Source organism: Marmota flaviventris, chromosome 1 (assembly GCF_047511675.1).
Source record: "Marmota flaviventris isolate mMarFla1 chromosome 1, mMarFla1.hap1, whole genome shotgun sequence".
NCBI classification, from domain to species: domain Eukaryota; kingdom Metazoa; phylum Chordata; class Mammalia; order Rodentia; family Sciuridae; genus Marmota; species Marmota flaviventris.
Genome location: NC_092498.1, coordinates 169,260,936 through 169,283,705, shown reverse-complemented (window position 1 = coordinate 169,283,705; position 22,770 = coordinate 169,260,936). Strand labels below are relative to the sequence as shown.

Below are 22,770 nucleotides of genomic sequence, written 5' to 3'. Positions count from 1 at the left end.
CCCTTCCCTTTCCCTCCTACCCCTTTGCCCTATCTAGATTTCACCTAATCCTCCCATGCTCGCACTCCCAACCCCACTGTGAATCAGCCTCCTTATATCAGAGAAAACATTCAGCATTTGGTTTTTTGGGATTGGCTAACTTCACTTAGCATTATATTCTCCAACTTCATCCATTTACCTGCAAATGCCACGATTTTATTCTCTTTTATTGCTGAATAATATTCCATTGTGTATATATACCACATTTTTTCCAGTATATAGGATTTATTTATTTTTTATTATGTAAATTTTTTATTTATGTGTGACAGCAGAATGCATTACAATTCTTATTACATATATAGAGCACAATTTTTCATCTCTGTTTATATACATAGTATATTCACACCAATTCATGTCTTCACATTTCACCATCAATAGTTACCCTATGCCCTTTCCCTTCTCCCTCTATCCCCTCTTCTGTTCCCTGTCCCACTATGAATCAACCTCCTTGTATCAAAGGAAACATTCGGCATTTGGTTTTTTTGGGATTGGCTAACTTCACTTAGCATTATCTTCTCTAACTCCATCCATTTTCCTGCAAATGCCATGATTTTATTCTCTTTTATTGCTGAGTAATAGTCCATTGTGTATATATGCCACAGTTTCTTTATCCATCTACTGAAGGGCATCTAGGTTGGTTCACAGCTATTGTGAATTGTGCTTCTATAAACATTGATGTGGCTGTGTCCATGTAGTATGCTATTTTTAAGTCCTTTGGGTATAGACTGAGGAGTGGGATAGCTGAGTAAAATGGTGGTTCCATTCCCAGTATTCCAAGGAATCTTCATACTGCTTTCCATATTGGCTGCACCAATTTGCAGTCCCACTAGCAATGTGTGACTGTGCTTTTTTCCCCTACATCCTGGCCAACACGTTTTGTTGTTTATATTCTTAATAGCTGCCATTCTGACTGGAGTGGGATGAAATCTTAAAGAGTAGTGTTGACTTGCATTTCTCTAATAGCTAGAGATATGGAACATTTTTTCATATATTTGTTGATTGATTGTATATCATCTTCTGAGAAATGTTTGTTCAGTTCCTTGGCCCATTTATTGATTGGGTTACTTGAATAACTAAAAAAAATATTTTAAAAAATCAGAATAGATACTGCACTAATCCTTTAGTAATCTTCCACTGTTCTCCATTCCAGTCTAGTTTCACTCAGAGGCAGAGGACTTTGAAAGTGTTTAGGTACCCTTTCTCTTTGGATAGGTTTAGTTTTGCATAAATGTGATCATAAGGAATATTTTGTCAGGTGTACTCTCCTACTTCATCTTGGGAAACCAAAGATGTAGGTTCTTAGAAAAATATTCTATGGCATCCTCCACCTGGAACCGTGGATGGAATATTCTATAGTATTTCCCTTCCTAATTCCTGTTCATCAGAGCAGAACAAACAAGCTTCTCATTGTTCCCTCACTGAACTTTTTAAAAGGCAGGAGAGGCTAAGGGTCATTTACTAGCTTATTTCCCATTAAGACTCAAGGATAAAAGGAATGTAAGTATCTTTTGATTCAAGTATTTTATCTTTACTATTAGAAGGAAATTTATTAAACAATATCCTGCTGCCTAGGTTCCATTGATTATTACGGACATTGTTTAAATACACTAAATAATTAGCCATGAATTCTATGCCACGTTCTGCAGAAGAAAGTTCCCCTACATAGTTCAAAACCTGCTTTTCCCTTTTATCCCAAACTAAAAAATTAAACATACGCACACTAAAAAAATTAAGATTTTGTTTTAAAGATTTCAAAGCTTACCCCCACACTAGTGATATTATGACTGAAGTTTAGTCTTTTTGATTCTTAAATGTTACAGACCAGGATACTTTTTACAAATAATGAATTATCCTATTTTAATATCTCTAACATATATTCACAATGTTCATTTTTTATAAAATGCTTTGTTCTTTGATTTTGGACCATTAATGGTAAATGATTTTTAAGGTATATTTCTCAATTTTAATTTTTCAGATTAAGGATCCAAATTTAGCAGAGATTATTTATAGATATACCATTGAGGGACTGGGGCACTCAGTGGTAGAGCTATTGCCTAACAAGAAAAAAGCCCTGGATTCAATTCCTAGTATCACCAAAACAAACAAACAGTCAACCAAGCCAAGGAACATGAATTAAATTATTATTTACTATTTTAAAATAATAACAATATTTGCTATTTGCTTTTGTTTGCTACTGTTTTGATGGTAAAATAGCATTTGAGTTGAAAATTCAAGATTTAAATGGTAGAATGTTTAAATAGGAATGCTAAGAATATGCTTTTTTACATAATATTTCATTAATTCCCATTATTGTTAACTTTGTTATGCTTATTATAACAAGACTGAGATGCAAAATTTACTTTCAGTTCATTTGTAGTTCTATTATATGATTTTTGGGAATGTTTGTTTGCAGGAAGCAGAAGCCCATTTAAAATAAAGAATATATATGGCATTTGTGTTAGTCAGATTTTCATCACTGTGACAAAAATGCCTGAGAAAATGGATTTAGATGGGGAAAGATTTATTTTGGCACACATTTTCAGTATCCAGTCTAACTCAGAGGTTTCAGTCCAGCTCCATTGATTCTGGGCCTGTGGTGAGACAGAAAAACATGGCAGGGAGGATGTGGTAGAGCAAAGTTGTTCACCTCATACCAGTTGTGAAGAAAAGAGAGAGAAAGAGGAAATGGCCAAGGACATGACACATTCCCAAGGGCACAGCCCCAATAACCTACTGCCTTCTAATCGTTTCCACCTCTACAGTTTTCACTACCTCCCACTAGTCTATTTGAATTATGAATACATCAATGGATTTATTCACTGATGACATAAAAGCCCTCAGGATCCAATCATTTTCTAAAAGCCCCACCTCTGAACATTCCTTCACTGGGAACCAAGACTTTAACACAAGAGCCTTTAGGGAACATTCCAAATCCAAACCATAACAGAGCATTTTATTTTACCAACTACAGGAAGTATCCAGATCTGAAGGATGAGTGGAAAGCATTTAATCTCTTTTTCTTTCTCTTTCTGGAGTATTTTTCTCAATATTGGAGAATTATCTCCTGCTTTTGATATTCCTGATTGCCCTTGCCACAAAGAGGAGGATCTGCGTCTATCTTTCTCTCTCTGCAACTGTGTTGTCATCTTGGACTTGACTCTACTCTATTTGAGGACCAATTTCTTCTGTAAAACTTATGTACCTGTTTCTGCATATAATTATCTAGCACATAGAAACCAACATGTTGAAAAATTACTATAACCTTTTAGCCCTAATGCCTAGTTCCACCAAAAACTTCGGTTTATGAGACTCAAGTTCTGATTCTCTAGGGAAATTTTAATTAGCGTATCTTGGGTTTAGTTCTGTCCTTGTCACCTGACCCAATCAATGACAAATAAGTTCATTCAATATAAACATGACTGCATAGGCATTCTTATTCACCAGAGTTGGTAGATAACAATACCAAAGAAAGGAAAATGGGTTAGAACAGTGCTCTGAACTCTTTTTTCCTATAAAATCAAGCTATCAAATTGAGTTGTCAAATGAAGAGTTATTATCTTAGAGAAAATTTTCCTTCTGGGTTGATTATCTACAGCTCTATTAACTCTCGAACAGTTAAACATATGAGAAAGTAGTTGGAAAAAAGTGTTCTCAGTGTATAAAACCATCAACCAGACTTTGTGCTGGGTTCTAGTACACATTAACATCCTAAACATACATACATACATATTGTTCTCTGTCTTCCTGCCCCATCATTCTTTGACCTATTAAACAAAAGGGGGTAAATATTAGACACATGTCAGAATCAAGTAGAGAATAATCAAAGATTGATAGCTCTGGTGTTCCTCAAATAAAAAACAAATTATGGGTAATCATGCCTTTAATCTGTTAAATTTGAAATTAAAATCTTTACTGTTTTCCTCTCTTCTTCACTCCTTAGTTCTTCCTTTCTCTCCTTTTCTATTTTAGCAGGATAGAACCCTTTTTTGTAAACTATACTTAAGTTAAATTCATATAATTTTTCATCAGGTTAGAGGCTGTTTTCTTAAAATATAAACTTGGTCATATGAAAAGTACATAAATAAAATACTTATTTTTTAATCTCAATTTTTCTCTTCTAGATTGCAGAAAAAACAGAACTGAAAATAGCAGGGTCTCGAGAAGGCTACAGACCCATAGCTAAACATTCATCAGTGTTATTCTTTAGCATTGCAGACCTGGCTAACATTGATCCCATGTACCAGTACTCTCTCATCTGGTTTGTGAATCTTTACATCAACTCCATTCATGACAGGTAAACCTTCTCTAGCTTCATCCATCCTCCCTAGGTTGAATTTTCACTATCCTTTCCATTTTAAAAATAAAACTTTTAGCTAGATACAGAGGCATATACCTGTAATCCTAGCTACTGGGGAGGCCGAGGCAGGAGGAAAACAAGTTCAAGGCTAGCTTGGTTTACTTAGCAAGACCTGCCTTAAGATGAAATTATTAAAAAAGAAGGAGAAGGAGAAGAAGAAGAAGAAAAAATAGAAAAGTCTGAGGATGTAGCTCAGTAGAGAGCACTTGGCTTGGCATGCCAGAAATCCTGCATTCAATCCCAAGTACCTAAAGAAAAAAAAATCTGTTTCTAATTAATTTTGCAATATAAATTCATTGTAAATCATTAAAAATATGAGAAAGTAAAGGAAGGAAGGTGGAAGAAAAAAGAACAAAAGAAAGATAATTAAAGTCTTCTTAAAAATGTTTCATTCCTTAATTTAGGCATAAAGGGATTGGCTTTAGTCCTTTTTTTCTCTTTTAAATATTTTTAAAATGCACATGATTTATTTTCCTCTAGCCATGGGGACCCTAAAAGGCATCAGTCCCACATTTCTGACAATTTGCTGGATATTTTCCCTTAACTAATTAATAAATGTACACAGATTTTGGAGTCAGGGATTAAATCTCAAGTTTTCTCACATACCATAGGCAAGTCAGTTAATGGCTCTATGATTGTCTCAGGTTTCCTTATCCATAAAATAATGATAACATGGTGCACACCTCTAATCTCAGTGGCTTGAAAGGCAGAGGCAGGTGGATAAAGAGTTTAAAGCCAGTCTCAGCAATTTATCGAGGGGCTAAGCAACTCAGGAAGATCCTGTCTCTAAATAAAATACAAAAATTGGGCTGGTTGTGGCTCACGGGTCTAGTGTCCCTGAGTTCAATCCCAGGTACCCCCCAAAAAAGGGATAATAGTATTACCTACCTTTGGGGGTTCTTATGAGGATTTAAATAAGACAATGTTTACGAAGTATTTATATATTGTCTAGTATTTAGTGACAGCTCTACTCATTAAGTAGAATTAAAATATGATTTGAGCCTATCACATGTGCTATAGGAAATTTCTTTATACATGATTTCTTGGGAGAAAAATCTCAAGTGATTGAAATCTCTTAAGATTTCCCAACTGGATTTTGGAATTTGAATTTACATAAGGCATATGATAGAGGAAGTTTAAGTTGAATAATTGACATAAAAGTCAAACAAAAGTTTTAGAGAGAATGTGGAATAATTGAAACTTTCATACACTACTGGTGGGATTTTAAAATAGCATGGCCACATTGGGTTACACAAAATATTAAACAGATTTGCCATTTGGTCCTGTAATTCTACTCCCAGGTATATACTTAAAGAGAATTCAAAGTATATGTCCACACAAAAACTGTTTTTTATTTTTAGATATAAAATACTATATTTTGGGCTGGGGTTGTGGCTCAGTGGTAGAGCACTCGCGTAGCACGTGCAAGGCCCTGGGTTCGATCCTCAGTACCACATAAAAATAAATAAAGGTATTATGTCCAAATACAACTAAAAAAATAACTATTTTTTAAAAATACTATATTTAAAAGTTAACTTGTTGTTTTCCCTTTCAATGAGGTAATGTTATGCATATGAAATACAGTTAGGTTAATTTTTTTATTTTTATATTTTATTCAGGGTTTCCCTTCATGTTTGTTGAATTTATTATGTTTGAGTACATAAACCATTAATGACTCCACAAAAGTAAATCCTGTAAAAAAAGGCCTACTTAGAGAAGTGTCAGTACCTAACCCTTTAACTGTATTCCTATGGACCAAGGAGTATTTTTAAAATATCTTTATTTATTTATTTTTATGTGGTACTGAAGATCGAACCCAGTGCCCCACACATATGAGGCAAGTGCTCTACCACTGAGCTACAGCCCCAGCCCCCCCGCAAGTAGTATTTTTTAATCAAAATTAAAATTTGAGATAAGTGTAGATTCACGTGAAATTGTAAGAAATGATGCAAATCTCATGCACCCTTTACCCAGTTTCCCCAATAGTAACATTTTGAAAACCTATAGAACAATATCATAATCAGGATATTGAGATTAATATAGTCAAGATAAAGAACATTTTCATCACTACAGGGATCCCCAGATTGCTCTGTTATTTATAACTATACCCATTTCCCTCCCAGCCCTACCTCTTACATTTCCCTCACTAACAGAGATGATTGTTTTCAGCTTAATATTTTATGGAACTTTCAATGTGGCCCTGCTGTTTTAAAATCCCCACGGGTAGTATATGAGAGTTTAAATTACTCCACATACTCTCTGAAATTTATGTTTGACTTTTATGTCAATTATTCAACTTAAACTTGAATGACTAAAAACAATCAGTTAATTGAAAGAAAGAAAAAAAACAACCGTCAACACCTACTGAATTTCTGTTAGTGAGGGAAATGTAAGAGGTAGGGAGGGAAATAGGTATAGTTATAAAAGTTACTTAGAATTTTGAAAACACAAAGATGGTATGAAACATACTTTGTTTTTTTCACAGAATGGTACTTCATTTTAAAAAACTATTTTGAAATACAGATTCACAAGAAGCTATAAACCACATATACACACAAAGTATAGGGAGGTCCCATGTGCTTTTACACTGTTTCTCTGATGGTAACCTGTTACATAACTATATTCCAATATTACATACAAGAGATTAATATTGGTGCAATCCATAGAGCTTATTCACATTTCACTAGTTTTATATTCATTATGTGTGTGATTTCAAATGCCTTTCATAGTGAATATTTTGATAAATATGTTAATTAATGCTACTTATTTTTACTTAAGTTTGCTTGACAATATGTTTTCCTTTTCTTTAACCTTTTAGTAATAAATCCAAAATTTTGGAAAAGCGTCTACGATATCTAAACGACCACTTCACATACAACTTATATTGTAATATATGCCGATCACTATTTGAGAAGGACAAACTATTATTTTCCTTTTTATTATGTGCTAATCTTCTCCTGTAAGTTACTTGCTTCTTCTTAATTTACTAATTTTAAAACCCTAATTTGAAAATTTAATGTGTAAAGATGGCTTCTCAGAGAAGGATATAGTATTTTGCTTGATCTAATTCTTGATTTTAATTATAGCCTTCACTGATAACAATGTCTTCTACAGTAGTATTAGTGTTCAGATGTTTATTTGATTTTTAAATTTTGTATAATACGTAGATAGTTACAAAAGTTAATAAATAACCCACTAAATTCTTACACAGGGAAAATTGGGTCAAGAAGTAGAACATTCCCATCATCTCTGAAATGCCTCTGTGCTCCTTAGTTGCCACTCCCATGCTTTCTCCAAAGATAACTATTATTCTCAAGGATAACATTGAAATTTAACTTTACTTTTATATAGATGAAAGCACACATGATAAGTATTAATTTATCTGAATACTTTTCTTCAACATTATTGTTATTTTTAAAAGTTTTCTGTTCTTTTTTTAAAATTTTTTTAGATGTCGATGAACCTTTATTTTATTCATTTATTTATACATGGTGCTGAGAATCGAATCCAGTGCCTCACACAAGCTAGGCAAGCGCTCTAGCACTGAGCCACAACCCCAGCCCTCAACATCATTTTTATGAGATGCGATATTCCTCAATATTATGTATGAATCCATCCATATTGTTTCATGAAGCTCTCGTTTACTTGTTTTGATTGCTTTATAATATTCTAAGAATACATTAAAGTTTATCTGTTATATTCTTGAACATTTGAGTTGTTTCCTGTTTGGCATTATTATAAACAATAGTGGTATGAACATTGTTGTATATAGATAGATATTGGTGCACATGTGGGCAGATACCTAGAAATTTGTAAATCTTTTCCAGAATTTTTTGTACCAGTTTCCATCCCATTAACAGTTTGTGCATTCCATTGCTCCTCATACACACCAACATTTTGTATTGTCATTTAAAAAATACATCTTGGTATATGAATATTTTATTGCATCATGGTTTAAATTTGCATTTTTCTGATGACCAATGAAATTAAGCATTTGTTTATATATTTATAGAGCATTTGAAAATCTGTTGTAGTGTGATTGTTCAAATGACTTGCCCTTTTATCTTTTGGGTGTTTTGTGTTTTTCTTATAGATTTGTATGAGTTCTTCATATAATATAGATACAAATCCCCTGACAATTAAATATGTCAAATTGTTATTTGCTCATCAGCTTACTTTTTCATTCTCTTAATGCTGGCTTTTATTAAACACAAATTCTTAATTTTAATATCATCTTACTTATGGACTGTGCTTAGGGAAAACTCTTTCCTTGGCCCAATATTTTTTTAAATATTTATTTTTTAATTGTAGTTGGACACAATACTTTTATTTCACTTATTTATTTTTATGTGGTGCTGAGGATCGAACCCAGGGCCTCGCATGTGGGAGGTGAGCACTCTACCTCTGAGCCATAATCCCAGCCCCTTGGCCCAATATTATGGGGATATTCTCCTATATAATCATATTGAAACTCTATTATTTACCTTTCACAATTAGATCAATAAGCCACATGCAACTGATTTGTGTTCATGGACAAAAATAGATACCAGGTTTCACATTTTTTTCCATATAGTTACTGACTTCTTGAAAAGACTATCCTTTCTCCATTGCTCAATAGTGCCACCTTTGCAATAAATAATACACACAGATCTAAAGCTGTTTCTGCACTTTTTATTCCGTTCCATTGTATATTTGTAAGTAGTATTTTTAAAAGTCTCAATATATGATAGTTTTGTTTTATCTTTTTCTTTTATTTCCATATAAATATTAGAATTATCTTCTAAAGTTCCAAATATAAAGATACTCAGCAACCTGTTAGAATTTTGATTAAGAGTGCATTGGAATTACAGAGAAGTTTGTGAAAAATTAACAATTTTACTATATTGAGTATTCCCCAAGGACATAGTATGTCACTCCATTTCCTTAATTAATTCTTTGTTTTACTCCATAATGTGTCATACTTTCCTGTCTTGCACATCATTTTAGAGCCTTAAGTTTTATAGAGAAGTTCAAGATTCACATCAAATATGAACAGAAAGTACAGAGACTTTAAATAAACAGTCTTCCTCACTAACAAAGCTCCTCAGAGTGGTATGTTTGTTATAATCCTTGAATTTACATTGAAATAGTATTATCACCGATAAATAAGTCCATAGCTATATCAGGGTTCACTCTCAATATTGTGCTCCTGCAGACTTTACTAACATATAGTGGTATATATTCATCATTATAGTATCATAGGGAATAGTTTCATTTCCATAAAAAATCCTTTGTGTAAATTCAGCCTCCTCTCCTTCCTAACCCCTGGCAATCAATTTTCCTTTTACTATCTTCATAGTTTTGCCTTTTCAGAGTGTTATATAGTTGGACTCATCAACATATAGCTTTTGCAGATTGGCTCCTTTCACTAAATAATATGCATTTAAAGTCTTTTGATGGCTCAGTGACTCATTTATTTTTAATTCTGAATAATATTCCATTGTCTGAATGTACCACAGTTTATTTATCCATTCATCTACTGAAGGACATCTTGCTTATCTCAAAATTTTGAGTTTCAGGTGCCAGTTTTTTGTGGAGATAGGTTTTCCATTCCTTTAGGTAAATACCAGGAGTACAGTTGCTGGATTGTATGTAAGAGTTGTTTCAGTTTTTTAAGAAGCCATCAAACTACCAAAGTACCTGTACCATTTTGCATTCCCACCAACAATGAATGAGAGTTTGTGTTTTGATTTTGAATATCGGCTATTTTGATAGGTATCTACTGTAATCTTGTTGGTGTAGTCGTGATTTGAAATTCCATAATGAAATATGATGCAAAGTATCTTTTTCATACACTTACTTGCCAGCTTTATGTGTTCTGCAGTGAGGTGTCTGTTTCCGTCTTTTGCCCTTTTTTTTTTTTTTTAATACTGGGGATCAAACTCAAGGGTGCTTTACTACTGAGCAACATTCCCAGCCCTTTTTATTTTGAGACAGGGTCTTACTAAGTTGCTTAGGGCTTCCCTAAGTCAGTAGGATCGCCTTGAACTTGGAATTCTCCTGCCAAAGCCTCCCTAGTTGCTGGAATTACAAGGGGGCTTCCTCACACCTGGCTTGCTCATTTTTTTATGGGATATTCATTATATTATAATTGAGTTTTAGGAGTTCTTTGTATATTTTGGATAACAGTCCTTTATCTGATACATGTTTTGAAATATTTTCTCTTAACTCTGTGGCTTATTTTCTCATTTCTTGATATTGTCCTTTACAGAACATTTTTTTTATTTTAATTAAGTCCAGCTTATTTTTTTTTTTCATGGATCATGCCTCTGATGGTGTAGCTAAGAAGTTTTCACCATATTTAAGGTCACCTGTATTTTCTGTTATTGTTATGGTTTGGATCTGGAGTGTCCCCCAAAGTCACATGTGTTGAACATTTGGTCATCCCCAATGCAGTAAAGTTCAAAAGTGGTGCTTTGGGAAGTGATTGGATTATGAGAGCTCTGACCCCATCAGTAGATTAGTTCATTGATAGCTGAATGAACAACTAGGACGTGGTGGAAACTGTGGGCCAGTGGGGCATTGTTGGCAGAAGTATATTACTGGGGGTGTGCCCTTGGAGACTATATCTTGTCCCTGGCTTCTTCCTCTCTGTTTCTCTCTACTTCTTATCTACCATGAGCTGAACAGCCTTACTCTCCCACATCCTTTTGCTATGATGATCTGCCTCACCTCAGGCCCAGAGCATTGATGCTGACTGATCCTGAACTGAAACTTCTGAAATGGTAAGCCAAAACAAACCTCTCCAACTTTAAGTTTCTTTTGTCGGGTATTTTGGTCATAGTAACAAAAAGCCGACTAAGTTTGTCAATATCTACAAAATAACTAGATGAAATTTTGATTGAGATTGTAGTGAAATGATAATCAAGTCAGGAGGAGCTGATACCTTGGCAGTATTGATATTTCCTATCTGTGTACATGGAATATCTCTTCATTTATTTAGATTTTTTTATGACTTTCATCAGAGTTTTGTAGTTGTCCTCTATCTTATACATATTTTAATAATTTTATGCTTAAATATTTTATTTTTGGTGCTAATATAATTAGTAATTGCTTTTTATTTCAAATTCTGTGTTCATTGCTGGCATATAAAAAATCAGTTGACCTTTGTATGTTAACCTTATATCCTGAAGTATCGGTATAAGTATTTTTAGCTCTAGGATTTTGTTGCTGTTATTGAATTCTGTAGAATATTCTACATAGTCATATCATCTATGAGCAAAGATTTATTTCTTCCTTACAAATTTGTGTAACTTTTTTTTTATTGCATTAACTACTACTTCCAATACAGTATTGAATACGAATGGTGAAAGTAGACTATTATTCCTGATTTTAGTGGAAAAACACCTAAATTTTCACTACTTAGTGTGTGTTATTGTTTGGGTTTGAAATGTTTCTCAAAGACCCATATGTTAGGATCTTGGTCCCCAATGCAGCAATGTTCAGAGATAGGGCTTTTAGGAAATCATTGGATCTTGAGACCTAACATTATCGTATAATCTATCCTCCAGTGGATTCATAATTCAAGTGGACTATTGGGAAGGAGATGGTAGAAACCAAACCATAGAAGGTGGAACCTAGTTAAAGGGTGTGGGTCCTTGGGGTGTCCATTTGGGGACTATATTTGTCCTTGGCTCTTTCTTCTCTTTATCTACTTCCTGGTTGCCACAAGATAAGCAGTTTCACTCTGCTGTAACCTTCCACCATGATGTTCTGCCTCACCACAGGCCCAAAAACAATGGAGTCAGCTAACCATGGATTGAAACCTCTGAAAATTGTGTGCCAAAGTAAATCTTTCTTCCTCTAAGTTGATTTTCCCAGGTATTTTGTTATAGTGACCAAAAGCTGACTAATTCTGTGTAATCCTAGCTACAATTTTGTATACATTCTTCATTCATCAAGTTGAGGAAGTTCCTCTATGTTCATAAATTATTAAGAGTTTTCATCATGGATTAGGTGTTTGAGTTTGTCAGATGCTTTGTGTACGTCTGTTGATTTGATCACATTCTTTTACTTCTTTATTTTGCTATAGTGAGTCATATTTAGTGATTTCTTAATATTGAATCAGACCTGCATACCTAGAATAAATTCCACTTAGTTGCAGTATATAATTTTTGAACGGTATATTTTTAAATCTTATTTAATACCTTTATTTATTTTTATGTGCTGCTGAGGATCAAACCTTGTGCCTCACACATGCTGGGCAAGCAATCTACCACTGAGCTACAATTACAATTCTCTGCAATATATAATTTTTTCTGTACATTATTGGGTTTGATTTGCTAATATTTTATTGATAATTTTTTCATCTAAGTTTATGAGAGGTATTTGTTCATGAGATATTCGTCTGTTGTTTTTCTTTCTTGTAGTGTTTTGCCTGATTTTGCTATTAGGTAATTACCCTCATAAATCAAATTAGAAGTTTTCCTTCTGCTGTTTTCTGAAGACATTGACATGAATTGGTTTAATTTCTTCCTAAATGTGTAGTAGAATTCTCCACTGATCGTATCTTTGCCTGGTACTTTCCATTTTAAGTATTGCTTTAATTTTTTTGATATAAGTCTATTCATATTATCTACTTCTTTTTGTGAGTCTTGGCAGATTGTTACGTCTTTCTGACTATGTAATACCTCTCTTTATGCCCAGTAATTTTTCTTGCTTTGAAGTCTTCATGGTCTGAATATAGCTATTCTTGTTTTCTTTTGATTACTCTTAGTTTGGTATATCTTTCTACATCCTTTATTTTTTAATTTGTCTGTGTCTTTATGTATTTAAAGTGGATTTTATAGACAATATATAGTTGAGTCTTGTTTTTGATCCACTGTGACAATTTTTCAGTTGATATTTTATTTATTTATTTTAATTTTAATTGGTTCTTTTTCGTGATACATGACAGTAAAGTCCATTTTGACATAATCATACAAGCATGGAATATATCTTGTTCTAATTCAGACCCCAGTACCTCTCCTTTCCTTTCCTTCTCCCCACCCCCTGCTTCCTTTCCTCTATTGATCTTTCTGCCATTTACCCAGTTATTTTTTAATAAATTTCTTGTGGATGCAATGGTGGTGAGATTCACTGTTGTATATTCCTGTATTTACACAGGAAAGTTATGTCAAATTTATTCCACTTTCTTTCCTTTTCCTATCCCCTCTCCCTTCCCTCCATTCACCTTTGTTCACTCCTCTGAACTTCTGTTCTTCCCCCTTACCCCCCAGTTGTGGGTTAGTGTCCACATATAAGAGAAAACATTGGCCATTAGCTTTTTGGGGAGGGGTGATTATTTCACTTAGCATGACAGTCTCCAAATCCTTCCATTTACCAGCAAATGACATAAAGTCATTCTTCTTTTTGGCTGAGTAATACTTCATTGTGTGTATATGTGTATGTATGTATATATATATACAACACACACATTTTCTTTATCCATTCATTTGTTGAAGGGCGCCTAGTTTGGCTCCATAACTTAGCTATTGTGCACTGTGCTGCTATAAACATTGATGTGGCTGCATCACTGTAGTATGCTGATTTTTAACTCCAAAGAGTTGGCTAACTAGGTCAAATGATGGTTCCATTCCTAATTTTTTGAGAAATTTCCATACTGCTTTCCAGAGGAGTTGCACAATTTGCAATCCCACCAAAATATATAAGTGTACCATTTTTTTCACATCCTTGTCAGCATTTATTGTTATTTGTATTCTTGACAATTGCCATTCTGATTGGAGTGAGATGAACTCTGGATGTGGTTCCAATTTGCATTTCTCTAATTGCTAGATATGTTGAACATTTTTTCATATATTTGTTGGCCGTTCATATTTCTTCTGAGAAGTGTTCCTTTGCCCATTTATTTTTTGGGTTATTTGTTTTCTTGGTGTTAAGTTTTTTGAGTTCTTTGTATATCATGGATATTGACACCCTATCTGAGGTGCAGGAGGCAAAGGTTTTCTCCCATTCTGTAGCCTCCCTCTTCATGTTCTTGTTTCTTTTGCTATGAAGAAGTTTGTTAATTTGATGCAATTCCATTTATTGATTTTTTAATTTTACTAGTTGTGCTTTAGGATTCTTTTTAAGGTCAGGTCCTGAGCGTTATGTTGAGGTGTTGGGCCTACATTCTCTTCTACCAGGTGCAGAGTTTCTGGTCTAATTCGTATGTCTTTGATCTACTTTGAGTTGATTTTTGTGCAGGCTAAGAGATAAGGGGTTAAATTTCATTCTACTACATATAGATTTCCAGTTTTTCCTCCACCATTTGTTGAAGGGACTCCTTTCTTCAATGTATGTTTTTGGTACCTCGGTCTAGTACGAGATATTTATGTAGGTTTGTTTCTGTGTCACCTAATGTATTCTATTGGTCTTTATGCCTGTTTTAGTGCCAATACCGTGCTGTTTTTATTACTATATAAATTAAGGGTTTGTATTGTAATGCCTCTTGCTTCACTTTTCACACTGAGGATTGCTTTAGCTATTCTGGGCCTCTGATTTTTCCAAATGAATTTCATGATCGCTTTTTCTATTTCTATGAAGAACATTATTGGGATTTTGATGGGAATTGCATTGAATCTATAGCACTTTGGGTAGTATAGCCATTTTGACAATATTAATTCTGCCTATCCAAGAACATGGGAGGTCTTTCCATATTCTAAAGTCTTCTTTAGTTTCTTGTAGTTTTCATTATAGAGGTCCTTCACATCTTTCATTAGATTGATTCTCTAATATTTTTTTGAGGCTATTGTTAATGGGATAGTTTTCCTAATTTTTCTTTCAGCTGAAAGAGTATAGGAACATCATTGAAGTATAGGAACATGATTTATTTATGGGTGTTGATTTCATATACTGCTAATTTGCTGAATTTATTTATGAGTTCTTGAAGTTTTCTGGTGGAGTTTTTGGTCTTCTAAATATAGGATCATGTCATCAGCAAAAAAAAAAGGTAGTTTGAGCTCTTCTCTTCCTATTCATATCCCTGCCCATGGACATTGCTGTACCAGGCTTCCTGGGCTTAGTCCATGAGCATATTCACGCTTGCCCACCACCTGTTCAAATTCCTGACCCACTTCAGCTGGTCCTTTGAGCCTCCACACTCAAAGAGAGGAGGGAGCTGAACTCTCCTTCACCTATCTGACTGGTATTCCCCTAGTTAAAACACTTTCCATGCCTGTTTTGCTCATGCTCTGCTAGGCACAGCCTAAGTCATGTGGCATGTTTTGCTCATGCTCTGCTAGGCACAGCCTAAGTCATGTGGCATGTGCTTGTCAGGACCATGTGTCTGTCCTAGCTCAGATCTCCCTGTTCTCCAATAGTAGCTACCAAAGTGCAGTCACCTCAAGATGGCTTCTGCCTCAGCTCTCCATGGTCAGTTGTACCAGTGTACTGTGTACTGCAGCTTCTGGATCAGCCTAGGGCAGACTGCCCCTCCAGTCTCAGGACTTTCCACACTAAATCTGTCCATTGTATTTCTCTGTGTTTTCCTTTCCTCATGCTGTGGAGCACTGCTACTGCTTTGCTGCTGTTACAGCTACCAGCCTGGCTCCAATATGGTCTTTTTTCTTAGTTGACCGTACCTAACTTTCTAAGTCTCAAAGGCATCCTGACTGTCCTACATTGAGTTTTAGTGAAATCTCTTTTCACCCATGTTCCAGAGAAGCAGTATTTCCACTGCTTGAATCCCAGGTCACAGAGTTACAAGAAATATAGCCTTCCTCCAACCCCCTATCTTACTTCCCCCCAAGGTGGTATTTTAGACCATTAATGTTTAAATTGATATTGGTATAATTAGATTAATGTCTCATATGTGTTTCTATTTTCTATTCATTGTCTTCATTCTTTGTTGTCATTCTTGTCTTCATTTCTTTTCCTACCTTCTCTGATAGGAAAAGTATTTTATATAATTGAGTATTTTATATAATTCCATTTTTTCTTATCATATCAATTAAATTTACATTATTATTATTAACATTATCATCATATATTAATTGTACACATTAATGATTTTTCACTGATGTATTTTCATACATGTATATATCAAGTTTTGATCATGTTCCCCTTCCATTCTCCTACCTTCTCTGGCCATCCCTTCTTCCCTCCCCTGACTCTTTTTCTAGACTATAATAGTCCCTGTTCTACTTTCAGGATGCCTTTGGTTTTGCTTTTTTTGTTTTGTGAAACAAAACAAAAAATGTAATATTTGTCTTTCTGTGGGTGGCTTATTTCACTTAACATGATGTCTTCATGTTTTATCCATTTTCCTGCAAATAACAGAATTTCATTCTTCTTTATGTCTAAATAATACTCCATTGTATACATACACCATACTTTCCCTATCCATTCATCTGTTGACAGGTACCTAGGCTGATTCCATATCATGGTTATTGTAAATAGTACTACAATTAACATGACAGATTCAATGTGATCCCTATTGAAATATCAATTGCATTCTTCACAGAACTAGAAAAAGAATTATAAAAGCCAGGTACAGTGGCACACACCTATAATCTCAGTGACTCAGAAGGCTGAGGCAAGAGGATTGCAAGTTTGAGACGAGCCTCAGCAACTTAGTAGGGCCCTAAGAAATTAGTGAGACCCTATCTCAAAAATTTAAAAAAATGAGAAGAAGGCTGGGGATGTAGCTCAATAGTAGAGCAATTGCCTGGCATGTATGCGATCCTAGGTTCAAATCCCCAGTACAAAACAAACAAACAAACAAAAAACCCTGATATTCATATAGAAACACAAAAGACTCTGAGTAACCAAAGCATTCCTAAGCAAAAAGAACAATCAATGCTGGAGACAACATAATAATCTGATTTTAAAACATACTACAGAGCCCTAGTAACAAAAAAAGCATGCTGTTGGCATAAAAACAAACCTATAGACCAGTGGAGCAGAATAAATCCAAAAATACATCCACACATCTTCAGCCAACTAATTATTTATTTATTTTATTAGTTACATGTGACAGTACAGTTATCCAACTAATTCTTTTTGACACAAAGGTGTCAAAAAAGTATATTGGAAAAAGCATGTGGGAGACCAACCTTGCACGTGACTGGGTCACACTCCCCGGCTGGGTGCTGAGGCGCTCAATCACAGAAATGTGGTAGAGCTTTCCCCACCCTTCTTGGGTTCGAGGGTCGGTGTTTCGTGCATGGGTGTGTCTTGCTACAGCCCCATAGGTGAAGCTATTCTCACCTGTTCCTTTGTAATAAAACCCCTTGCCCTGTTTAGGATAGAATCTTCCATGGAAGTGCCTTGTGTGTGTCCCCTTCTCTTACCGTGCCCTTGGTTGTGGCCTACCCAGGTGTCAGTCAACCTGCTGACAGTGGACATCATGAAGATAGACTCAGCCCCCTGAAACCTGACCCCTTGCCTCATTTGAATAGTTTCTCCTTAATAAAAGGGATCAGTGCGTGCTCTCTGCTCTAGCTCTCTCTCTTCCTGCGGACCCTTAAGGTTGGAGGAGCCGTCACAGCGACCCCAAACAAAAAGGTATTTTTGTCTCTTGTGTGGTTATTTTGCACAGCCCAGTTAGCCCAGTTTAACTGGAGTGACCTCTGAGCCTTTTAGTCGTGAACAGAAACCCGGCAAAGCACAGCTTCTTCATCAAAATGGTGCTAGAAAAACTGGATATACCCATAGAGAGGATTGAAACTAGGCCCCTCTCTCTCACTATATACAAAAAAACAACTCAAAATGGGTTAAACTTATTTATTTATTTATTTTTACTGACTGCTCTGGATTTTATAACATACTTTTACAATTAGTCTACATCTTCTTTCATTTCTTGGAAGTGCAACTATTTTATACCAAAGTAGTCCTCCTATCCTTTATAACATTACTCTCATTCATTTCACTTATCCATAAAACATAATGATAAAATACATTGTTGCTATTATTATTTTGAACTTTATCTTCTTTATTCCTTCTTCCATGCTCTTCCTTTCTTTATAGAATACTAGTTTCTTTCCCCTAAAATTTTCCATTTTCTGAAGAAATTCCTTTACATATTTGCAATCAGGCCTACCTGTGACAAATTCCCTTGATTTTTGTCTGTGAGAATTAATCCTTCATTTTAAAAAATCTTACTAAAATTTTAAGGCGCTAGGGTTGTGGCTCAGTGGGTAGAGCACATGCCTAGCATGTATAAGGTACTTGGTTCAATTCTCAGCACTGCATATAAGTGAATAAAATAAAGGTCCATCAATATTTTAAAAAATAAATTTAAAAAAATAGAAAGATTTTTAAAGGATCGGTTAACTGAATACAGAATTTTAGGTTGGTGGCTTATTTCTTTCAAAACTTTAAATATTTTTGTTTGTGTAGGTTTTTTTGTTGTTATAATACATTTGTGTGTGTGTTGAGAAACATTTTATTCTTATTTCAATATTTCACATGAAGGTTGCTAATCAATGAAGTATACAAGAAACAGTGCAAGATATTCAAAATGACTAGATTAGAAAGAAGTCACACATTTGTAGTTAAGGAAAAAGTTTAGTCTATGATTGCTGATTTGTTCAAAGATTATAACTTCAAAAATAGATTAAGAATATAAATCAATATAATTTTTAAAAAATATTTATTTCTTTAGTTTTTAGGTGGACACAGTATCTTTATTTCACATTTATGTGGTGCTGAGAACCGAACCCAGTGCTTCACGCACGCTAGGCGAACACACTACCACTTGAGCCACATCCCCAGCCCTCAATATAATTTTAATAGGTAAAATATTTACCTTAGCAAATAGAAAATCCTAAACAACATTAAGTTGACTTCTTTGACGACAAGAGGAATATTTATTATTGAAAGTCCACTTATGACAGGTAATATGCAGGACATTTGAAGTTTTTGTCACTTTTAGTCCTAACTAAAACAGTGTTATTATTTACCTGTTTCACCAAATATGATATTAAGATGCCAAGAGGACCTTTTTCAATAAAATTTAAAATCCAGGTCCATATGACTCCATGTTTTCTACCAAGAGGTCTCATTCCTACAAGAAACACTTAGGAAGAGTTTGTAGTTGAAGAATGGGGGAGAAAATTTTTAAAACAATAGCATTGTAGGTATACTAAATGAAATTAAAGATTGGGGTGGGTTTGTCATACTTCTTTTTGTTGTTGTTGTTGTCCTTCTTAATTATACATAGCAGTAGGATTCATTTGATATAACTATAAAAGCATGGAATATAATTTGCTTTAATTTAGTCCCCAGTATTTCCCCTTTCCCTCCCCTATTCCCTTCCCTCTACTCTTCTGATCTTTCTGCTGTTTACTTTTAGTTTATTTGTTTGTGTAGTTTCTATTCCCAGACATGCAAAGACTTAGAACATTTTAACTCAGTTTACCCCATTTATTTTGACATTGTTGTCATCTATATTCTGTATTTTAATCTCTATAAGATTTTTTTATTATTGATAAAGTAAATCATTTAAATTTACTCACATATTTGCCCTTTTGGTTGCTGTCATTTCTTTGAAGTTTCCATGTGAGATCTGTTCTACCTGAAAACACTTTTCCAGTATTTCATTTAGTATATGTCTGTTGGTCATGAAATCTATTAGTTCTCTTGTGTGTGAAGTCATCTTTACTTTTATTCTTAAAGTATACATGTGCTAGGTATAGAATTTTGGCACTTTAAAACTACTCATTGTTTTCTAGCTTCCATTGTTATAAATTATTTTGCCTGTGAAAATAAAGTGCTTTTTATCTCAAGATGTTTTTAAAGTTTCTTTTTACTTAGTTTTAGTTTTTAGAGGCTTTAGTATTATGTCCCTAATATGCCTTTTTAAAATTGATGTGTAACTGTACTTAGAGAAAAACCTCAATCTGATGAATTATAATAGTAAACAAACCCATGTAATATCACCTATACCAAGAAATAGAAATTATCTGTATTTTTCTAAAAGCCCCCTGGTGCTTTTTCCTAATCTCTACTAGTCTCTGCTTCCTCTCCAAAGAAATTACCATAGTAACATCTAAGAATGTATTTTTATTTTATTTATTCTGCTTGGAATTAAAAGGGGTTCTTGGATCTATTACTTAATATCAACTGTTTTGGAAAATAGTCATAATTTTTTCAAGTATTGATTCTGCTTCATTCTCTCTCTTTCTAGTTCTTAGACTTTCTCATCTATTCCCAGTCTCTTTCTCTTCTATTTTTTTAAATTCTATTGTCTCTCAAAGCTTTATTCTTTTAGTGCAATAATTCTCTCTCAGGTGTAACTAATCTGGTACTAAATCCATTTATTTAATTCTAAATTTAAATTATTGTAAAATTAAGCAAATATATGTCAATTTTTCTTACTTTGCTTTCTTACACAAAGCAATACATTATAGGTATTGAAAAGAAAGCAAGGAACCGGAAGACAGGTGAGTGAAAAATGAAAGACGGAGACCAAACACAGGTGATACACATATTTCTCCATAGACAGAGAGAGGCAAAACAGGCTTGGTGGGCTGGGGATGTGGCTCAAATGGTAACGCGCTCGCCTGGCATACTCGGGGCATTGGGTTTGATCCTCAGCACCACATAAAAATAAAATAAAGATGTTGTGTCCACTGAAAATTGAAAAATAAATATTAAAAAAAAAACAGGCTTGGTGTTCAGGACTTTTATGGGGCAGGCTCAGGGATTAGAGCCAGGCGGGTCCTAATGCTGGTGGTTAAAGGTTGGGTTGGTATGAGGGAGTAGTGAGTCTTCTCAAAAATGCCCTTGGGTGGGAATGCAAAATTTTTCTTAAAATGGCAGCTGTCACTTAAGATGGCTGTCCAGATGCTAAGCAAGGACATTACAGGTATTCTTTTGTACTTTTTTCTATTAATAATATATAAGTGGAGATAACTTGATAGAGATCTCCTTTACTCTTTAAGTTTTGTCAAGCTATAATTTGCATATTTATGCAATTCACCCTTTGTAAGAATTCAGTTAAAAAATTTTTAGTACGTTTTACTTCTGTAACCATTACTAAAATTTCATTTTAGAACATTTCTATGATCTAAAACATTTCTCTATTCTAATTTAGCAAGTTCCTGCTCTTCTTACCAGAATCAAAGATTTGGGCTACCCACTCACTGCTCAGAGGCCAACATTCAAGAAATGAGAGTTCATAGGAAGGGATCAGATGTATTCAAGGGCTGTCAAACTTAAAAAGATAGAAGGAATACCCCCTAAAACTCCATCTTGGGTGGCTCAGGGTTGCAAAGGGCTCTCACGCAGAGAGAAAGGATGAGGACAGCAAGGAGACTGCCTATAGTCTTTGTCATTCAGGTTGAGTGTTTCTTTTTCTCTGGTAGGAAAATTGGAAATGACCTCTACCTCCTGTGGTTAAGGACTCAGGAGGGGCATTACAAAGATCATTGGATAGGTGCTGGGTGCTGTAAATCTAAAGATTATTTAGTAGTTAACATCTTACACATTTAGACTTCTCTATAATTTAGAATGCTGGTGGAGAAAGGGAGAGAACTTAAAAGGATTAGGGAGGAGAAGGGGGAAGTGAAAGTAGCCACCAATGATGATGATGACCCAAAAGAGCTGCCCTCTTTCACTCTTACTCCCAGCCCCAGGTAGCCAACAGTTTGCTTTCATTCTCCATAGCTTGCCCATTCTAGAATTTATTAATGAGACTTATTGTACAGTCAAGAATGTTGTCTGTCTTTAGCAATTTTCTGTGTGCCCTTGAAAAGTACATTTATTTTACTATTTCTGGGTAGAATATTCTATAAATGTCAAGTAGCTCATGATGGTTTGTAAGTTTTCCATATTCTTATTTATTTTCAGTCTACTTTTACAATTATCAAGAGAGGGATTATAGTCTATAGAATTTTTTTTTTGCTGCTCTTTTCAGTTTTGTTTTGTGCTGTGATGATGCTCTTTTGTTAGGTGTATAAATATTTGGAGTCATTATATCCTCTTGATAAAATAACTTGACCTCATTTATCCATGGTAATATCCTTTTCTTTTAAATTTATTTTGTCTAATATTAGAAATCCTCAAGCTTTCTTTTGATTAGTGTTTCTATAGTTTATACTCTTCCATTTCTTTTCATCTCTTTACATTTAAACTTTGTTTCTGTGGACAGCATGTAGTTTAAGTCCTAATTCTTTTATCTAATCTTATAATCACTATCATTGAATGAGAATGAGATTGTTTAGACCATTTACATTTAATGTAATATAGATGTGGTTATGTTTAAGCTGTCATCATAGTTTGTTTTGATTTTGTTTCTTTATTTTTTGTTTCACATTTCCTCATTTTCTGTTTTTCTTTTAATTATTTTGCATATTTAATATTTATTCTTCCCCTTTGTTGATATATTAGCTATCTTTTGTTCTATTATTTAT

General features: G+C 34.2%; 1 protein-coding gene across 1 annotated transcript in view; it reads left to right on the top strand.

The window, feature by feature from the left end:
- Dnah12 (dynein axonemal heavy chain 12) overlaps positions 1-22,770 on the top strand; it is a 260,520-nt gene that overhangs the window by 203,487 nt on the left and 34,263 nt on the right. Inside the window, exons 59-60 of the mRNA XM_071618864.1 lie at positions 4,161-4,333; positions 7,215-7,355. Coding sequence (XP_071474965.1) covers positions 4,161-4,333; positions 7,215-7,355 — 314 coding nt within the window. The remainder of the gene's footprint in view (positions 1-4,160; positions 4,334-7,214; positions 7,356-22,770) is intronic.